This window comes from Dermacentor albipictus, chromosome 1, assembly GCF_038994185.2.
Source record: "Dermacentor albipictus isolate Rhodes 1998 colony chromosome 1, USDA_Dalb.pri_finalv2, whole genome shotgun sequence".
In the NCBI taxonomy this organism is placed as follows: Eukaryota; Metazoa; Arthropoda; class Arachnida; order Ixodida; family Ixodidae; genus Dermacentor; species Dermacentor albipictus.
This window is the reverse complement of record NC_091821.1, coordinates 431,162,891-431,184,375: the sequence shown is the minus strand read 5'-3', so window position 1 is coordinate 431,184,375 and position 21,485 is coordinate 431,162,891. Positions and strand designations below refer to the sequence as shown.

The following is a 21,485-nucleotide window of genomic DNA, read 5'->3' as shown; positions in this document are numbered from 1 at the left end:
CACTGGAGTTCGTTACAGTAACTCTACGAGTTTTCGTCACTGTCGCGAAGATGGTAGACGTGCGGTTATAATCAAGCGCAATGAACGCGACCTCTAGTCTGACTGAACTGAATTAGTGGCTGTGCCCTCTGCAACTAAATCCCCTTAAACTTCGTAAAGTAGCGACACTCTCATCCTTCACCTTCACTCCTTCTCGTTTCTCCTCTCCTTCACGCTCCCTCCTCGACCGTGGCGCCGCCTACACTGTTCGAGCGTAGCAACAGCGCCAACATGCGTTCCTGGTCACTCCGTAGACGCTTCTCGAGCAAAAATGGCGCTGATGCATGGCGCGAGGGCCCACGTGATGCTATTAGGCCAATAGCGACGCGGCGTTGGCCTCGGCAAGAGCGCTCGAGGAGGAGGAGGCATTCTTCAAAGCGTGGCACTACTTTATGAAGTTTAAGGGGTTTTATCTGTAACGGGTGAGTAGCGTTCCAACATACTCAGACCTCCGCCTGTACCGTGCCGCCATCTAGTTCAGGCGCTTGCAAACGCATTATTTCATGCACCGTAAATTTTATACTGAAATTTTATAAATAGCAATCGAATCTTTCTCAAAAATATGCGGAATGAACTTTAAACATTGTTCATACGCAAGCGCTTGTTTTTGCATCATATTTTGATCATATTTAGCGTTACAAGAATGAAAGATAGCAATGTGGCAGCGTCTTTGCGATTGCCATATTTTTTTTTCTCCCAGCTTTTCCTCTAGATGCTTTAGACTGTATGGGAGAAAGCCGACATTGGGGCGTGGATTTGGACCCACATATTTTTTGCGTTGCTTTTTGATATCGACCACGCCGTCGCGCGCAGGAGTTCACCGCCACCCAAAAACCGTTTCAGAAAAGAGAGAGAAGAAGGAAAGAAAAGCGGAGAAGAAGTGTTTGGATGGTTTCAATTATTTGAAGCGTGAGTAGCATCTTCGTAGTATGAGGTAACATGGCGCCGTCCACAGCGACTTCTGCCCTACTGCTGTCACACCTATCTAATTTTTCCATGACGTCAAAATACAAAAAAAAACTATAAAGTTAACTTTATATTTAAATACTTAACTTGTTTTTGTTTCCAATATTGTACTGTGAATTGTTTTTATAATATTTTGTATAATTTTACGTATTTTGTTACTTTCGTATATTTACTGCGGCGCTGTTTTCCGCTCACGCCGCTCTCTGCTCTTGTCTCTGGAATAGTGATTTGGAAGTGACCCGGTTCTCCCTATTTAACGTATTTAAAGAAACAAGCAAACAGAATCCTGTAATTCGAAGGAACCAAAGGTGAGCGGACGTCTTAATTTCGCTTTTACAAACTTTATCGCCTCCTTATTGCGCTTACTTTACCTGCAAATAGTTGAGGCGCTTAGCTTAGCCTGAGGAATGAATGAGTGTGAGTGGCTTAGTGGGGAAGTCCTTTGTCACACGTCAGACGCCTTTAGAATTTTTTTTCTTGAACTAAATATAAATAACAGAACATTGATTGCAAAAAGTGCCTTGCTTATAACGTGACTCCAGCTGCGAGACTTGCGTTTGCTTCCCGCGGCAAAATTTCGGCAACGCTGCACTCCCTGGATTGCGCATTCACGTCAGTCGGTGTGACCGCACCTTTAACCAACCTTGGTTTCATCGTTCCACCGCAGTGTTTGCGTCCTGTTCGTAGCAGTGGCGAACCAGTAATTTGCCTGTTTGTTCTCTTTCAAGGCACACTGTCGTGATTCCTTAGGGGGAGGGCTGGGATGAAATCAAGATCCGTACTAGCCGAGAAGTGCGGGTTACTAAAGGCTGTGCTGCTAAGGCCGCTGCCAGAAATTGCTTGCGTGCGCGCGCCACAGCTGATTGGAAGGCGCGGGCGCTTCAGGAGCTGATTGCGACGTACTCAGCTTGTGCCGCTTTTCGCGTTTGCCGACGCCGAAATGTTTTGAGAAAAATGAAACCATAGTCGTTCTCGGGCGTCTCGTTAACCTAATTTAGGCTTATAATGTTCGCGCCGCCGCTAAACCTGCCGCCAACCACGTCACCCGGCCCCGCCGCCGTTGCTTTTACAGAGAGCCATGCCGTCCGACGCCAAAAAGAAGCGCGATGCCAAGAAGAAAGAGGCAGTCAAGAGCAGGAACCAGCAGCAGCAAAAGAAGACGGCTAAAAATGCGGCCAACGGCGACACCGCCGCCAACATCATAGAAAACGGAGATTGCCAGGGAGACAGTCTGCTGAATGGCGACAACATGAGCGGTATGTTTCTCTTTTTTTCTTTCGTTTGCTTCCTAATATTTTCTTTTTTTTTTTCAATTGTAAATTTGACTTCATTTCGCTGCGTTCAGAGGTCTTGATTGCGATCAGAGCTGTGTGTTGGGGGTGTCGAGGCGGGCGGTGACGTTGAAGGATTTTTGTTTTGTTTAATCTAGTTCCCGTATTTCTTTTTCTTTCCTGCGCCTGTTTCACATCAAGCTATTTCGGTCCCCTGCTCCGGTTTAAACACTGAATTTGTATGCTACTGGATCCTTTCCGTGGGTTCTTGGTCGATGTCGCAAGAAAGATCTCGTATTCGTTCGTCAAAAACAGGTGCGACTGTTGCGCCGGCCCATTGTTTAGTTTTAGCGGGGAACTTCACCACCAACGAAAGAAGCTTTCATGCACGTTGCGTGTGCGGATAATTTCGTTTGTATGTAGTAGAAAGTGGGGGAACTGTTCAGTTAAGTCTGTCAGGTATTTTTTTTTTTTTTGCACTTATCTGTAGAGCAGGCTGACCGAAATTTATTGATTCTTCGATAGCCAGCAAAGTTGATTTCAGCTTTAAGTGTAACTTCAGGTAGCTCCGAGATGTTACTATGTATCAGTGTCTAACCGTTGGCAATGTCAAAAACATCTGTGGCGTCATGTATGCGTGCGGCCAAAGTACGGTCTGTTTGGCTATCCTGCGGCACCTGAACCAGTTCATGAGGTGCTGCCTGCACCCTGCCTTTCATTTCAGTAGTGGTGCAGCAATGGTACCCGGTGACTCGTGCCGTTCATTCTAAAGTGTGCACGATATTTATGCACCCTTTCAACTGACGGTGACGACTTGTCACACGCATGGGCGCGAAGCAGTAGTGCAGCACATGGGCGTAAGTGCCACTGTCTATGCAAGTGCGGGGTGTATTTCTACCTCAGCTGTGGTTTTAGATTTCTCATGCTTACGTAGGCGGCACATATTAAGTCAGACAAAACTTAACGCCTGCACTTCATCTCCGATTTGGCATTGGTTTCGAGTGTCGTGTAGTGCCTGCACTGCTTAAATCGAGCTGCGCAACTAACATTCCGTGCACTACCATGAACTGGCTCGAGAGTGGTGCAGGTAAACAGGCCTGTGATTGGAACGTAGGAGCCTGTGACTGAACAAAATCCCAGTGCCCTCTAACAATTTCAGGGGAAAACTAGAAATTGAGAGGACGGTTACTTAGGCTGGATGGTATTGATTACAGCGCAAAATACAATGGCAAAGGGGAGACACGAATTGACAGGATCAAGCACTGTTTATCTGACGTGTTGTGTGTGTGTGTCTTAAGTTGCAAACGTTTTATAAAACTGGCGTCCGTGAAAATCAGTGCGTCTGTGAAAACTCAGTTGCATTTCCAACAGCTGATCCCACAGAAGCAAGGTAGAAGCGGTAATGGTTTCGCATATGTGCGCCGTCACTGAGGCCAAGTGCGGCACACCACCGGAAGTGCCATCTCGTTTTTTTAGAACAAAATGTTCCACGAAATGGGTCAATATAACATTACACTTACGAACCGGCAGAAATGCAATGCAACAATAGATGAGATGTTGCTCTTTATGTTGCAGTTTCTCTTAGAAACTCGGCATTGGGATAACACAGCATAAAGAAATAGTGCAAAGGCAGGGAATCTCGGTAATTATCCTCTGAAGTCTGCTTTTCTACATCTCCTTATACAATAGAATATTTATTAAATTTGTGCCGTCTGTAATTTGGTACGCACTGGTTACGCTAATGTAGCTCAGTGTCTATGGCACTATGCTTCTGAACACGGTTACAGGTTCAAGGCACACTGAAGTGGTTACATTCCGATGGGGGTGGTGTGTTGGAGCACTTGTGTTCATATCAGGTGAACCAGCTAATACGGAGCAACATTTAAAAACGTAGCACTGCCTCTGGTCAGATGAAACCACCTGTATATTGTCAACAACCTCCGAAATAAGGCTACAGTATATGTGTTCTTATTAAGTAATTAATGTAGTGGTCTTGGTTTGAGCAAGTAACCACGAGATACAGCTCTGTGTGCCATTTAAAAGGCCTGTAGACCACTGAGCTTGAAAATTTGTCATATAATGACAGCTGTGTACAAGTCTACAGTGAACACACAGCCATAGGAATTTTGTAAATGATGCTGTAATGTCAAAGTTGTAGGCATCTGACAGCCGGCAACACAGCCGCCACGATTTCTCGTTTGCTTTAGCTACCTTCCTTGTTATTGCTCTCTCCTCACCGTGTTCTTACACCAACTCTATGCACTGTAGTGAAAGCTGCTGGTTGCATCAACACACCGGAAGAAAGGTTCCCCAATGTCCAATTCCTAATCGCCCTCCACTCAATGCCAACTGAACGGAAGCTTCATGCAAGGTTCAGTGGTACACAGTTGGCGTTCCCCCCTACATTGAAATCTTGTCATATAATGGCAACCGTGCACAAGTCTACAATGAACACACAGCCAGGGGGTGCTAGCGTCTTTTCGTAGACTAGCGCATCACCAGCTTTTACCTTGATTATGTCACACAGAGCAACCTACTGGCATTACGACTTGCGAAGAAAGGACAGGAAAATCCTGGAGAGGGTCACAGGAGTGTTTTTGTCTGTTTATGCATACGTGCATGTGTGTGCGACTTCCCCATGGCACTTAGTGCTGCCATATTCACAAAAGGGGATCATCGTGGTATACTGCACACAATGTGCATGTTTAATTAAAATGCATAAAAAGAACTATAAGGGGTGGCTTAGGGGCCCTTTAATCTTGTTCTTTGCTAACCTTTCCTTTTACAGACTTCCTCTTCTTTCGTATGCCAATTTCAGTCTGCTTCAATGAGCATATTAATTTGAGTATAGGCCGACCCTTTTCTTTCCCACGGAAATGCAGCCCACAATGAGCTGTTGACCTATATTTGTGACTAAATAATCTCAGCCTGTATGCATGGACAAAGCCAGCAAAAGTACCAAGATAACAGAGTTCCTTTGTTGCACCCACCATGATGTCAGTCTGGAGATTATCCAGACAGGCGTTAAGAAATGCTGCATGTCCAACACTGAGGACGTGTTCGTTAGGAGTGCCAAGGACACCTACAAAGCGTCCGATGAGGATGCAGCTTGTGGCACCAACCAGCGAAATGTAGTAGCAGAGCTTACTGTGAATAAAGCATTGTCATTTTTAAATTTTCTCATTCTAAAGATGAGTCGGCCTAAATTCGTGTATGACCTATCTTCAAGTAAATATTGTAACTGTGACTAACATCATTAATTTTACACTAACAATGTCGATACAAAGTTTATAAGGCACATTTGAAAATGCCACTCTCAAATGTAGGCCGCATGCAAGTGGCAAAGGCATTGAGGGGATTTCTTTAAAGCATGAAAAAAAAAACTATCCTAACAGTAACATCATGAACAACTGAAAGTACTAATATTTTCAAATGTTCTCTGCAAACTTCATATAAGCTTCATATAGCTTTCACGTAACCTCACGGACCCAGCTTATCAACATGCCGGTGCACCAGCATGGCAGCTACGATGACGTCTGTGCAAGCCACCTATTGACATTATGGCCATTAGTTTAATGATAAAAATGTTAGTTAACCCCTTCTATGTCTTCGACTAGCGGGGTTTGTACACACATTTCTGGTAAATACACCCAAGGGCAAGCTCAGAGCGGTACTACATATTTTCTAGCAATGATATTGACGAGCCTAATTATTTCTCAGTGCTCAACGGGCTTTTGATAAATGGCAGCACACCATTCTCAGGACAGCACAAGCAGAAGCGAATGCTTTCTGGTGAGGTGAAAAATATGTTGGCAGCTGGTGTCTTTCAAAATAATTTGGCCATATTGGGCCAGAATTCAGGACAATAGCTCGGCATGAAAGGGTTAAATAATCGCTACTAATTACTTAATATAGGTGGTAGTGCAAAAATATTGCAGGCTTTTTCAGGAGGTTGTGAGCAGCAACAAGCATTGATTTCATTCATGCAGAAGGCATCTTTATTGATTTGCTCCATGTTAGCTGGTACACCAAGTAGATTTAGGTGGACGGTACCAGACCCGTGCGGTCGAAATTAATCCAGAGCCCTTCTCCATAGCCACCTTTGTGTGGTAGTACCTTTGTGTCGTAAAGTGCCACCATTCATTAATTATGGCCATGAGAACCCAGCAGTTCGCATTAGGAGGCTGCTGTGTAGCATTGGTGAGTGTTACCAACTGTAAGAGTTGCCAATAATAGCACAAATACATTTTTAAATCCCTGTCGTTGGGAAAACTGCGCTGTGCCATCCAAGTGCTAATAAATCTCATGATTTCCTTGTAGTGTGATCTGCAGTTGCCAAGTTTGTCCTGTGTGTAGAAACACTCGTTGCACAATTTTCACTGCATAGTAAAGTGCTTGTGACATGCGACTTGTAGCCTTGAAGGTTATATTGCAGAATTGGTGCTTGTAACAACAGTTGTATTGTTTATATTTTGTGCATTTGAGGTGTTAAAAGGTTATTGCACACGTAAAATTAATCTGCTGTGAATTAGTTTGTTCGTGTGGTCTGAATCCGCCATGTTACCTTGCAATGAAAAATGGCAATGTTAACATGTAATTAAAACAACTGGCTGCGGTTCATGTGTCATCGCACACTGCGAAAAGGCACCAATTCCTTTCGGAGCAGGGCAGTACGAAGAACACCTTGGTGTGTGTATCCATAGGATAACTAACTAAGCCAGCATGACCAACGCAGTGACTCGAGATTCGCATTGTCGCTCGCATCTTGCAGAGGCCGAACGGGAGCTTGTGCACCGCCTCGAAGAAGACATGCGGTTGAATGCAGAGGCAAGGGCTTGCACGGGTGTGTTGGCAGTGCACCCACGCTCACGGGATGTTAAAATTGACAACCTTTCCATCACCTTCCACGGCGTGGAGATCTTGGTCGACACGCGCCTCGAGCTCAATTGTGGGCAACGGTACGGGCTCATCGGCCTCAATGGCAGCGGTAGGTGTCCCTTGGTTTTCTCAATTCCATGCTTGCTTGGCATCATTTCATTGACATTGGTTTGCTTAACTTTTTCACTGGTCGCGAAATTTGGTGCAGGCTTGTGGGGTGTCATGATTGGGTGGAACTTTCGCCTTGGTGCAGAATGCGGTGTTATTAATAATGACAGCCAGTGTCCAGTTTTATTTACTAATGTGCCATATGATATGGCTGGTTTTATGATCGTTTCTTGCTTGTGCATAATAGCAGATTTCGTAGCAATAATATGTTTATTTTTAAGACAGATTTATGAAAAAATTATTCTGGGAGAGGAGCTTTTGGTCAAGCTTGCTTTATGTGAACAGTGATCAGCAGCCTAACAGAAATACAGTAGGACCTCGTTGATACATTCCCATTACGTATGTTTTTCTGGCACCAACGTTCACAATAAAGAACACAAAAAATGTCTCAACAGAGTTACACTCATTTTTTACGGGTTCATACGTTCCCTGAAAAAAAAATATTTTTCGGCACCAACATTCAGTATGTCGCCAAACTACGATCGTATGATATACTTTCCGGCCACTAGATCCCATGTAATCAAGAAAATGCGCAAGGCATGCGTGATCGAGAACAGCATATAGCTATCCGTTGCAGCAGGTTCACCGCAGTACTCGCCCGCCTGTCTCACATTAAAATGCTGACGCGCACTCAGTTTCTCGTTTCACTACCAGCAGATCTTCTCCGGGGTCGTTGCACATGGCATTCACAGCTATCACCGCCAATCCTATAGCGATGAGCATCTTTGCCTATGTGTTTCGCAGTGCGTGGTGCCGTCGAAAGCATAATGCACGCTTTCAATAGACGATAACCGAGATGCACCACCGTTCCCTGCTGCACTCTGCGATCGTGTACATTTTCCGGGCACTAGATCCGATGTGAACAAAAAAAGGCGTAAAGAGCGCTATGGAGAACAGTATACAGCGGATTATATGTCTCGCATGTAAACGACAGCGTGCAATTTCTTATTCCGGTACCAGGAAATCTCCGCCTTGGTCGTCGCACATCGCATTCACAGCTATCGTCACCAAACCTATTGCGATGAGCATCCTCACCTATCTGTTCTACAGCGTGTGGTGCGTAGTGTCATTGGTAGCGTATTGCATGCTTTTAGTAGGTGATAATCCAATCGCACCACCATTCCCTGCTGTGGAGGCACGATGTGGGCAAAACGTTTCCCTTCAGCTGCATCCGGCATCGTCCACCAGCTCGATTTTGTTTCGGTTTCCCGTCGCCCCCGTAAAACGCCACACGATAGGAAAACAACAAAACGCGTCTCGGGCCGCCGGAGCGCCACCAGCTTGACGCACGTTGGCGTTTCGTGACACAACGATCCGTGCAAGGCTTTCTATTGCGTAGATGTCAACAATAGTTGAGTCTGTCAAATTTTTTATTTACTTCGGATCGTGCATTTTCCTGGTTGGTACATTTTTTTCTGATGTTTTTTTCCCGAACTTATGAACAAAATTATACTGTAATTAGGGACGATGTCTCAAATGACATTTTAAATAACATGCAAATTGTGTTGTGTGCATTACAACACTCATTTGGTGCTAGGCCACAAAAGAACACCAGCCAGCAATGAGGTAACGTTTTCATAAATACAGTCAAACCCCGTTACAACGAACGCCACATTAACGAACATTTCAGATTAACGAACTTTTATGAAATCCCGTGCCGACTGCTTATAGTTTCACTGTAAAAATATTTCACTACTATGAACTTCAGAATAACGAACATTTCAGAATAACGATCGTTATTTAATTTCCGTGTCATCTTAACAACACTTCAGTACTACGAACTCATATCCCGAAATGCGAGGATTCTTAGATTTCAGTGTATCCGTCACGGCAGTCGGAGCTCTAAGCTAGCAGACGACGCAGCGCGAAGAGCGGGCCGCCTTGCAACTTGCTTCCCGCAAAAACCTGAGATGGCGCGGAAGGAGAAAGATGCGGGCGGAGACTCTTTTTTTCCTTCTCCGTTGTGGAGGCAACGACGCACCAGGTTTTGTGAGTGGAGAGGCGGCGAGCATGGGCTCGTAAAACCTGAGACGGTGCGGCAGAAGAAAAAAAAAAGTAGTAATTAACGCTGAAGTGGGCCTTTTTTTTTTTTTTTTTCCTGTTGCGCAGGTGACGACGCATCACGTTTTTCTTGCTTGTTTTCTCAGTTCGCGTGCTGTCACCCGTATCAGGCCTGTCCATCTTGTTTTTCTTCTGGTTATATATTGTGTTAGAAGTGCGTGCCCGCGTTCGCGTTGCCATGAACTCAACAACTCTAACCACGGCGAAGAAGCGAAAGCAGTTTTCTTTGAGCGAGAGAGTAGAGATTCTTCGCGAGATAGAAGACGGGAAGAAACAATCCGTCGTGGCTAAAGAACGTGGCGTGGCGCGGTCGACGATCGCCACGATTCTCAAAGATAAGGAGAAAATCTTTAAGCACCAGCAAGAATCTTGCTGCACGTTACGGCAGCACCCGAAGACCGCGACGAGTCCGTGTCGGCCACAGATGCGTTGGACTGCTTGCGAAAACTCCGCATATTTATAGCCAAAAGCGGCACAGCGACCGAAGGCGTGCATAAGAATGCGGACGGTCTGGAATCGTTCGTGCTGCAGAGTCTGTGCTGCACCCGTCAGAAGACGATCACGGACTATTTCAAATAAATGTGCCTTGTCTGGCGATCACGTGTGCATTGTGTGAGAAACGAGTTCAAGGAGGTACCGTTTCAAAGGTAGGACGCTTGCGTTACTTAAATGCTATTGTTATGGCTAATTTTTGGGCTTTCACTATAACGACCTTTCAGAATAACGAACATTTTCCCGCGGTCCCCTGAAGTTCGTTGTACCGAGATTTCACTGTAGTAGTGTAATGTTTACCTTTCTTTGCTTTTGATAAGTTGGCTCAGTGTTGATGTGTCCAAGAAAGTTTTATTTGTGATATTGGTGGGTGTGTCAGATTGTCTGTTTATGGCAGTGATTGTAATTGTTCCTGATTACATGTGATAACAGCCATATCTGTTAGATCTTTAATTTTGGCTACACGTAGGTCGTCACATTCAATCTAATCACAATGCCGTCACATCATCCTTTATAAAAACATTCATATGCATTCTCCCAATTTTCTATTGTTCATATAGAAATGGACATGGAGTCTGTATCACTTAGCTTTTGCATGAAAGTATAGGCAACTACTGTTAATTCAAATTTGATGGGACCGGAGAGATTTATTGACTTATCCAATGAGTCAGATAAAACAAGATGCAAAATAAATGCCAAAGCACACCACTGATTAATTTGGCAACATTTTCCCGATTCTAACATGCCCCAGAATCAAGTGCCATCTACTTTCTGTGTGTCCATAGTTAAAAGCTAACCTAGAAACTACATTAAAGTTCCGAAACAAAGTAGAAATCTGACACACACACTTTTTTTTTTTTTCAATAAAATTGCGCAAAAGTCATATATGCGTTGCACAATGGTATCCAGTTTCCTAAAGTCAACTTCGCCGCAGTACATCTGTGTTTTGCGGTAAAGCATGCAAACTGCAATGTTGGTATCGTGTTCACTTGCACTGTGCTGGTGAATACCGTAATCAGACGTCGTGTGCTACAGTTATTGCTTGAGAAACTTCCTAGGGCAGGCTGAAAATAGGCATTTTCAAAGAGAGATGACACATGTTCAACACATTCGCTATCCCTTAAGCTCCGCCAGCACAAATGCTGCCACAAAAGGGCTTGCTATTGGGGTCACCTTATGAGATAGGTACATATGGGCTGATTGGTAAAGTTCGAATTATTTGGCAAAGGCCACCTTTAGGGGGGAAATATAGAAAGTTTGGCCCCATAGAAATGCACGAGTGCCATTCGGGACCTTCGTCAGGGATTGAAGTAACGGAAGTCTACTGTGTATAAAGCCCTTTCAGCGATAGTGAATGCCAAGTTGCTACAAGATGCAAGTTTGCTCCCAGTGAAAAGCTTGCTCCTTTTGTTTTCTTTGGCTTGTGCTCACCTTTCTGTGTTTGCCTTTTGACATTGGATGACGTGAAGGTTATTTCAATAGAACTGCTTTTGCATAGCCATCGTTTCACTAAGCTATTTAATCAGCTGTCCCGCTTTGGGCTGGATGCAGGCAAGTCTACGCTGCTGTCAGCGCTGGGTCGGCGGGAGGTACCAATCCAGTCGCAGCTGGACATCTACCACCTGACACGGGAGATCGCGCCCAGCGAGAAGACGGCACTTCAGGCCGTCCTGGAGGTGGACAGCGAGCGCAACCGCCTTGAGAAGCTCGCAGAAGAGCTGGCACATATCGAGGACGACGGTATTAATAACTCCTCTCAGCCTTGACTGCATTATTGACAACTTGCAGACATACCCATCGTTGATGGGATTCGTGATGACCTTGTATTCTGTCGCATCATATTTTACTTTCAAGCAGAATGTATGGGGTACACTCTGCATGCTGCTAGGAGGGAAAGGCAAGCTCCTGTTCTAGCCACACTCAGTCACTCGATACTGTATCCACAACTCGTAGTGCAAGTAGCTGTGACTACTGCAGGTTTGGATGAATAAGGCAGAACAACAGTGTGCAAACTAAGCGTGCGGAGAAAGGATATCCGCTTTGTGAACTGTTAAGGATAGCAGTGAAGGGGCTCGCCCATCTTCACGCAGGATTATACAACAAGCTCGACTGCGAGAAGGCCAGGTTAGTTGCAGCCAGAAAATGCGAGTCTTCCTCTAGAACTAACAGTCGAAACCCGTGAATGAAATTCTGTGACAACAAAATGTTTTCGTATTTCCGGTGAATGCCCCATAGGATTTGATGCATTTCGTACCTCTCAACAACAAAATGTCGCTGAACTGCAATCCCATATCATCGAAACTTACTAGAATGTAACCCTGCATATTACCTACTCTTGCAAGACTAGTAGACTCCAAAAAGTGCTCAAATGCCTTTGCAGTTAAAGTGCGCAATATACTACCCCATTACACTTGAATGGGTGCCGCCATATTTTTTTACAAAAATAACCAAGCGCTGGAAGTGATTGCGTGTACCAGAACCACATGTACACCATCTTGTTTATTGATTGCATGTTTGAGGTGGCACGCATGTCACTACCGACGTGCAACAATGGTTTCTGCACATCTAGCACAGTGTGCAATGTGCAGCTCAGTGAGAGAAGTGGAACAAAAAAAATCCATGTCCCACCGTGTGGACTTGTTTATGTCGCTTGAGATGGCGGCCGCAGCGTGAACTGCCACGTACTATCTGTTCATGATTGAGCTATTGTCTGAAATATGTGTCCCTTACTTCAACAATGCTGGTTTCAGTGCCACTCAATAGGCATGGTTTGCAGATTATTCGGCACAAATCCGCACATGATTTGGTGCCAGATATCGATTTGCACGAAGGGCCTGCAATCTCGATCGATCCCTTTCAGGAATACGAGATACAATCACTTTTGGCACTCGCACTGGGTGCATTGGCATCTATGGGCGACAGTGTGCGCTGTAGAAATGCTCCTGCGTGCATGGAGTGCTGTTGCTCCACATCCTGTGCCAAGTTACGCAATATCTCGCAGAAGTGATCGTATTTCCGAAAGCAATCAACCAAGGATACCGCCACACGGCAATGCCACCATTGCCGATTGATGCATGGCGCACGCTTTGTGCTGTCGGCAGTGCCGTTCTATGGCCTCGAGCACGGCTTGCCAAAATAGGCTAATGGTATTTTGACATTAAAGTTTAGTTCTGCAGCGCATTCCCTATCTTTGCCATCTCATTTCGCTACAATTAAATTCATACAGTGCAAATTTTATTGCGTTCCCCATTGATATCGTTATTGCTTGCTTCAACTGTAGTTACTTTTGCAAAACAGCTGCCCTGCTTGCAATAGGGAGGAATACTTATTCGCTTTCCAGCCAGTCTCGTGGAAATGTGCGTCATGCAGGCAACTGTGGAAGGGGGCAAGGTGCGCTTTCCCTGACCCTTCTGCCAGCTCTCGGCACGGTAAGCTAGAGGAAATGAGCGTGTGTGCTCCTCAAAAAGTTAGCTCCTATTGTTCATGCTACAGCACAGGTGGCAGTAATGGCAGGTGATCAGTCACTCTGATCTGGAAGTAGTCTAGCATAGGAGCATATGTAAAAGGAAAATGTCTTTTGAAGTGTTGGATGGGTTGTTCAGCTCATTGTGGGCTTTCAGCACTGCAGCCTTTCCTAGCTAATGTTCTGGAAAGGCAGATGCTTCTGTCTCTGCCTTGTTCAGCAGATTGTGTCGTTGCAGTGGAACAGGTTGTTTCACCCTTGTTCTTACATTATGAAATGACCTGAAGCAAAGCCCTTTACCATCCGAGCACACTTGCGTAAAATTTTGTTTGCTTTCGTCCTGCAGTAGCTGTCACAATTAAAGTGTGCATGAACATGATTGGTAACATAGTTTTTCGGTCTGGCCTTGCAGAAGCCCAGGAACAGCTGCTTGATGTCTACGAACGTCTCGATGACATTTGTGCCGATGTGGCCGAGATGAAGGCAGCCTACATTCTTCACGGCCTGGGATTCACACCCGCAATGCAGCAGAAAAAGTGCAAGGACTTTTCTGGTAAGTTAGGAGCAGACTGTCGCATGAATGTGTGATCAGTTTTTCTTGGCGATTTCTTTTGCGATTCATGCAGTGCATATGAAAGGCATTGCTTACCATTGAACAGCATCGTGCTGCTTTCCTTAAAAGTGTGTATTTAGTGCAGCATTTTGCCAGTACAGCAGTGCTTGTAGATTAGTAACCTTAAAGATAAAACGGGATGCCATGAAGAGGTTGAAAGGAGACAATAGCCATAGCTTGTTGGAGGCAGGGAGAGAACCACACATTTAAAGAACTGTGGAGGGCAGTTCAGAAAAAGCAATAGCAGGTTTAACAAAAATAACTCAAAATGACAGCTCAAGCACACACACTTTGCAGACCAGGAATCAAGTTCTAGGTTTGGACGAGTGATTCTGGTGAATGCTTCCAAAGAAAGAGGGCAGTGAACTCAATAGCTGCAAGTTATTCCATGAACAGCAATCACCGGTAAAGCAAACCAGAGATCCTGATGCTCTAGTTCAAGCAAAAAACTTTGACCTTGATTCAGCACACACTGACTGTAATAAAGAGATGCAAGGTTCTGAAGGAGTGACAGGGTGTGAAATGCCAAAGGATGGGCAGTTGGGGCTGTCAGAGAATGAGTTGAGCATATGCTGCAAGGTAAACATTGTTTTCGAATCACATGGGGTGAGCAGAGAGATAGGCTTGGGAAATGCCCTTGGGTCCTATGATAGACTCTGCTTATGTTTCATTTATCTTGACATACTGCAGCCAAGCTTGGCTATAGCAGGGTAGAGGGAAACGAACATTGAGAAAGCTTGTCCCCATTGGAAATGATGTTGCCATCTTAGCTGTGATATAGCAGGAAATGTGACCCTTGTGACCGTGACACTCTTGCCTCTGCTGTTGCTGCAGGAGGATGGCGGATGCGCATTGCCTTGGCCCGTGCACTGTACGTACGACCGCACATATTGCTCTTGGATGAGCCTACCAACCACCTTGACTTGGACGCTTGTGTCTGGCTGGAGGAAGAGCTAAAGACGTGCGTGGATTTTTTTGTTTGTTGCAGTAGCAGGGGGACGGGGTGATGTGTGACATTTTCCTTTCCTGGTAATTGCTGCTGTCTCATCGGTCATTTTCCTTCCCAATTTCCACGTCACTCTATTGCTGCTCACTTCCTTACCTTCATTGTTGGATCATTGCCTTTTCTCTCGCTGCATTTTTTGTCGACTGCCCCACCACACCCCTTTGCTTTTACTCGGTAATGCCTGCTTCCATGGCATGGGCAAGGGTCTTCCTTTTTCTCTCTCTCTTTGTCAGCCATGATCGGAGCGAACAGAGCTAAAACGTGTTGAGCAACTGCAATGCACAGTGTTCCAGAAACGAACAACGCTGACGCTGTGGGACAAATTGAGAATTACACACATAAAGAAACAGCCTAGAGCCGTGAAAGCCAGCTTGACCCGAAATCTAGGTATTCCTATGTTAAAAAAAATTCTTGTGAAGGAGACCACACTGCAGAAAGCAGGCGAGTTCAAGCTAAAAAAAAAAAGGCGGCAAAAAAAACAAGAAAGCCCAAGAAACTAGAAAAGATCCTCGAAAAGTGGCTGCATCGGGCTCATACTTCTGTGATCAGTGTTCGTGGCGCCATTCTGCATGAACTGAATTATTTCTGAGCCGACTAAAACAGAACATACAAAAGCAGCATACAAAAGAAAATACTGGCCTGACATTGCATTTATGCATCGAAGATTTCCACGCATGAAACAGGTGGCTTGATAGTTTTGAACAAATGATTGTATACTGATGCTCCTGTGGGGAAAGTTCCTCAGTGGAGGCTCTGACTGAACGAGCGGACGCAGTCACTGCCAGAGTTGATTATGGAATACAAACCCTGTAATGCGTTCTAACGTCAATAAATGCGGAATTTTGTATAACATGCAGCCTGAGCAAATGCTTACATCAAAGGGCCACAGCTGTCATGGTAGCCAACAAAGCAAGGGGCGTATCACAGCACTCTTATGCACAAACGAGGACAGCTTGAGGAAGCTCCGCATGTTTGTCATCAGGAAGTCTGCGAAGCCAAGCTAATGACGCTGCCGTACCTCTATAACTGCGAAAGTTTGGATGGCGTCCTGAATCTTCACAACATTTCTGCGGCAGCTAGACTGCAAAATTCCTGTCAGCACAAGAGAAATGCTGTTTTTACCAGACAATGCATCGTGCCATCCGCCAGACACACATAGCCTTCGAAATGTGAAAGTGGTCTTTTTTCCGTGGAACTGAATGAGGTGGGTGCAGCCGCTGGATGCTGGAGTCATAAAGTGCATAAAGCACAGCTGTAGGAAGCTTTTAGTGAAATGTCTACTGGTGATCACGCAGCACAATGATTCCAAGCAAGTTTCCTTGCTGGGCACCGCACACTACATCGCCAGTTAGTGGAGCGCAGTCTCCCAGACCACCATTGCAAATTTGTTCAAGCACTGTGGTTCTAGGTGCGACTGTGCCTCCTCTGCTTGCACTTTTGCAGCCGATGACAATAGGGGATTTGAAGGTTTCAGTGCAGGGACCTTCACTGAGTATTGTTGATGTCAACGATAATGTTGCAGTCTGCCGCAAGCTACGTTGGATGGTGCCATCGAGGAGGCATTACCTCAGGATGGCCCATATGCCTTGCCTGTGCCTAAGTTGCGGAAATGCTACGGAACATTGACAGCATTCAGAGATATGTCTGCAGAGTAGCCTATGTGGAAAATTTTGCGCTTGAAATGCGATTGAGTGCATTGCAAAATGTTCGCAAACATGGATGTTTTTCATACTGAAACAAAAAAATTCCGTTACTACTCGTGGGAAGTGATGCACAACATGTCAGTGCAAAGTTCTCCAGCGGTCAAAGTTTCGTTATTTCTTCGGGAACCCCAACCTCGCTTCAGGGTTGCCCATTCTCCTCGTCCTTTGGGGTAACGGTATTGCGTTTTGGCACTGTTAGTAGCAGTTAGAGAATATGGCGCACAGCGCCAGCAAACCAGAACTCGGATCACGGTGAGCTGCGATCGATGGCAGTCCTTACAGTACAGCAGAAGCTGATCATCAGCATAGTGGAAGAGGTGGGGAACAGAGCCACTGACTGAAGATGTGTAAAAGTCGTGCTTCCACAAAGGATCTTTTTTACAAATGTTTGAGTGTTCTTGTTTGCATTTATTTGCACATGTAGGTGCGTGGTTTTTCTTTTTTTTATTGCAAAAGCATCAAATGACCCATTAAGTATAAAAGCCGGTGGCGTCTGTAGCAGCGAAACTTCCCATTGGCTGCGACGCCACGTCTCGAGCACGCCTCGCGCTCATTACTCTGGCTTGCACTTGCCGACTTGAGCCTCAATGGAGCGGAACGGGCGAAAGGAAGCATCTGCTGCGGCGGTATTGCGTGAGCGGAGAGGGCAGCACCACAACACCACGTTACTCTCGGAAGCCTCTTGTCCGCGCACACTCTCACCTGCATTCTAACTGCGCCTCGGTAATCAAAATGTGCCAAGCATCTCAACACGCTCGCTGTCCCGCGAAGAGTTCGTAACTCTGAAGGACCGCTCGGCGGCATTCAATTGAACATAACTGCTTTCCCATTCACAACCTCGTAAGAAGTGCTTAGGTGTCTTCGGATTTTTTGTAGGTGCGGCTTATACGCTGAATAATAGGGTATGTGCCTTACCTGTCAGGTTATAGCATTGTTAACTGATGGTGGCATTTTATTGCACAGGTACAAACGAATCCTGGTGATCATATCCCACTCTCAAGACTTTCTTAATGGTGTGTGTACAAACATCATTCATCTAGACAACCAAAAGCTCAAGTACTATGGTGTAAGTCTGTGTCCTAGTACAAGCAACTCCTCTGTTGAGCACCTCCACATGGTGTGTGATGTGCTCCTTGCTTTTTTTTTTTTTTTCGGTGTTTAGGGTAACTACGATGCCTTTGTGAAGACACGCATAGAACTTCTAGAGAATCAAATGAAGCGCTACAACTGGGAACAGAGCCAGATCGCACACATGAAAGTAAGTGGTTATATTTATTTATCTTTTTACTTAGTGTTATTTTCTAATGAATACAATATCCTTTGAGAGCCAGAAAATGCATAATACTATTTCAAGTTTCCTCTTGCTGCCAACTGGTATGTTATGAACCTGAATAACATTGTTGAAATACAGCAGTTGCACAAAACATCTTCATGTTCTTGAACAAAGAAGCCATCTCTTCTAGTTCTCTTAATTACCACGTGTATACCTAGACACAAAGGTGAAAATGTAACATAACGTGGCATGTAGGCTGTCTTTTCATTTGAACTTTACTTTATGGGGGCTTTTCATTGTAGCCCACAAATTGCTGCCAATTTTGTTGTAAGCTGGTGAAAAGCATACAGTCCAACCACTCACCTTTGGTGCCCAGTGTATCTAAATTAGACAAAAGAGGAAATTTTGCCGGTTAATATGTAATCCGTGTTCAACATGGTGCACTAGATTTCTTCGGAGGATATATATACAGTCGAACCAAGATATGTTGAATCTGAAGGGGATCACAAAAAAAGTTCAGTATACATGGTAGAGTGTATAAGCGCGACTGAACGAGGAGATAGAAAGAAACGGATACACAGAGCGTTGTGTCTGTGTATCTGTTTCTTTCTATGTCCTCGTTCAGTCGCACTTATACACTCTATCATGGATTCTAACCAACTAACCCGCCTACGTGTTTTAACCAAGTTCAGTATACAGTGGACGCTTTTAAAATGGAACCTCAAGGGACCAGGGCAATTGGTTCTGTCTATCAGAGTTCCATTTATTGAGAGACAAAGCTAAATGCAATTTCATGAATACAAACCCGACCAATCATGAGGATGGTGTTCCATTTAAGAGGCAGTTCCATTTAGGTGATTCCCGTTTATGGTGATTCCATTGTATAAATAATTCGATACATAAAATAAAAAACTTTCACTAAAATTTTCAAGGTAATTTTACTCTTGGTCGTTATACAAAATAATCGATCAAATGTAGGTTCAATATATCCAGGTTCAAATGTGTGTGTGCGTGTGTTTATGTTCTAACCACAGCTATTAGCATTTTAGTCACAGCTTTTTGAAATGTTATACAAAGCATTATTAACTGCATGCTAGCCTCTTTTTTTTTTCACATTTGTTTAGGGACCAAACATGTTGCACTATTCCTTCTGTGGAGAAAAACGTTCTCGTTGCAAATCCCACAGAGGCTCAAGTTTTCTGTCGAATGCAGAATCGCAAGCAGAAGGGCCGTGAGCCTTTGCTTATCCTTGCACCTGTTTGCAGAACTACATAGCCCGGTTTGGCCACGGTAGCGCCAAGCTGGCCAGGCAAGCCCAGAGCAAGGAGAAAACACTTGGCAAAATGGTTGCAGCTGGCCTGACTGAAAAGGTCATCGCAGACAAGGTACGTCACCTCTCCGCCGCATTTGCCATAGAGGGAACGTTAGTTGTGCTTTCGGCACTCATTAAAAACAGACCACAATAATCCAGTGAGAAAGGTTTGTTACAGAGGTGTGCGAATATTTGAAAAGTTCGAATATTATATTATTAATATTCGCATTCGATTCGAGAAATAGATATTCGAATCAAATAGAATATACAGTCAACGACTGAATTTTCGGACGCCCAAATTTTCGGACATGCCTGATATTTCGGACGTCTTCGCGGCACCGTCACGAACCCCATAGAATCAATGTATAAGGACATCTGAAGTTTCGGACGCTCGAACCCCCCGCCGTCCAATTTTCCGGACTTTTTGACGGACGGAAGGACTTTTGGCTCCTCGCACAGCGCCCTTGTGAAGGAAATCGACTTGCAGCCGAAGCATATCACCGCTCTGAACCACAACTAGCCGAATCTAGCCGTCACACACTGATTTGGTCTGGCCACGCTGGCTATGTTCATCGCCGCACTTCCGCCTTCGGCGGAGTTTCCGGAGCGGCGCCATTTTGTTTGTTTGTTTGCACAGGCCACGTTTTGGCTAGCGTGGTGTGTGGTTGTGCTGTTGTGTCAAATATGCTCTGCGACGCTAGGCCTAGGTGCTTCGACGCTCGTCAGCGAACTCCACTGTTCGCAACATGAGGATTTCGCTCGTCTTCGATGGCGGCCACTCCGTCTTCGTCGTCCTCGCCGATGGCATCGAAGCGCGGAAAGCAGTAGTACCGTCGGACGACGTGATCAACGACCTCCGCTCTGCTGGGGTTTCCATACCCACGGAAATAACTTTTTAACAGTTTGTTGACGCTGACAATGAGCTCAACTTCTCCGCAGAACTCATTGACGAGGGAATAGTCCGTCAGGTTGTGGGGGATTCAGAAGACTCCGATGTTGAAAATGAGGAGCCAGTGCCTGCGCCGCCTACAAGCGCCGAGTTGACGCGAGCACTGTTGACTCTTATCGGTGTACAGTGCTGATATGACCCTTGCTCAGATCGAGGCGAATATGATCGCATGCAACCAGAACGCCGTCAAAACAACAATCAACAAGTTCTTCAAGCCACTGCAGCAATAACACCGGCTGCTCGACGATGCACATGTACATAATAAACCGGCTGCATACATAGTTTTGCATACAGCAAGTCGTCTGCATACAGAGTTTTTGAACGCCTCTTTTTATAGCCACTTCACTGATGCTGTGGCAGGGTTTTGGAAGCCTGTTACTTCACCCTTTACCTCTAGATCTGAGAAAAAAAGAAAAAGGGTGCGTTTTTTTGCATGCATTCATTTTTTCGGACTGCCTGAATTTTCGGACGTTTTTACGTTCCCTAGAGGGTCCGAAAAATTGGTCGTTGACTGTATTACTGGCCGTGTGGGAGCAAACACGGTTGTTAGCATTTGTTTCTATCTAATCTTGAAATATTGGGGCGATTTTCTACTGAATTTTGCGACGATTTCGTGCTGCTAGCAACATTTTGCCTGTAAAGCACACTTAGCCACTAAACGTCCAACCTTTGCGTCAAGTCCCACCTCTCAGTAGCAAGGGGCACAGGTTTGCGGACAGCGCGAGTGCTTTTTTGCAGCGCCGCTCTCAATTCTGAGCTTATTGCTTGGCAGCAAGTGTGATGAGCGACAACTGGCACTGTGTGAAAAGCCTCCGGCTTTACGGGCATTTGATGCAGTATAATAAGGCACAGGCTGGCAAGGACAGCTAGTGGGATTTACTAAATTTTCCAAATTATTAGAGCCAAATACAATCTTTGAGTATAAGGGCCTACTTGCCTAGTTTTTTTGCATTGATAATGCAATTGCAATGTTCCAATATAACAAGTTAACCCATCTTGCTAATAAATGCACATGCATGTCATTATTCAGCATTAATTCATATCGGAAAATTTTGGTATTTGTACATTGCTAGTTTGTTATATTTGAAGTCTGTTCTGTCCAAAATTAGAGCCATGGTATGTTACTAAATGGCAGAACTTTGCATATGCTGCTGTCTAACCTGAAGCCAATTGCAATAAACATGATGGAAAACATTGCAATTATAAGATAAGCTGGCTTATGTGATAGTAGGACCACGCGGCATGGCTCCTTGCTGTTTGCCATTTTGGGGGTGCTGGTAGCCGACAAATG

At 45.1% G+C, this 21,485-nt stretch overlaps 1 protein-coding gene across 1 annotated transcript in view; it reads left to right on the top strand.

The window, feature by feature from the left end:
* Positions 1-1,159: 1,159 nt before the first annotated feature.
* Positions 1,160-21,485, top strand: part of LOC135908521 (ATP-binding cassette sub-family F member 2) — a 37,845-nt gene continuing 17,519 nt past the window's right edge. Inside the window, exons 1-9 of the mRNA XM_065440327.1 lie at positions 1,160-1,313; positions 2,078-2,261; positions 7,048-7,263; positions 11,427-11,615; positions 13,751-13,891; positions 14,786-14,912; positions 17,624-17,726; positions 17,823-17,918; positions 19,199-19,318. Of these exons, the coding sequence (XP_065296399.1) occupies positions 2,084-2,261; positions 7,048-7,263; positions 11,427-11,615; positions 13,751-13,891; positions 14,786-14,912; positions 17,624-17,726; positions 17,823-17,918; positions 19,199-19,318 (1,170 nt within the window). The 5' untranslated portion in view covers positions 1,160-1,313; positions 2,078-2,083. The remainder of the gene's footprint in view (positions 1,314-2,077; positions 2,262-7,047; positions 7,264-11,426; positions 11,616-13,750; positions 13,892-14,785; positions 14,913-17,623; positions 17,727-17,822; positions 17,919-19,198; positions 19,319-21,485) is intronic.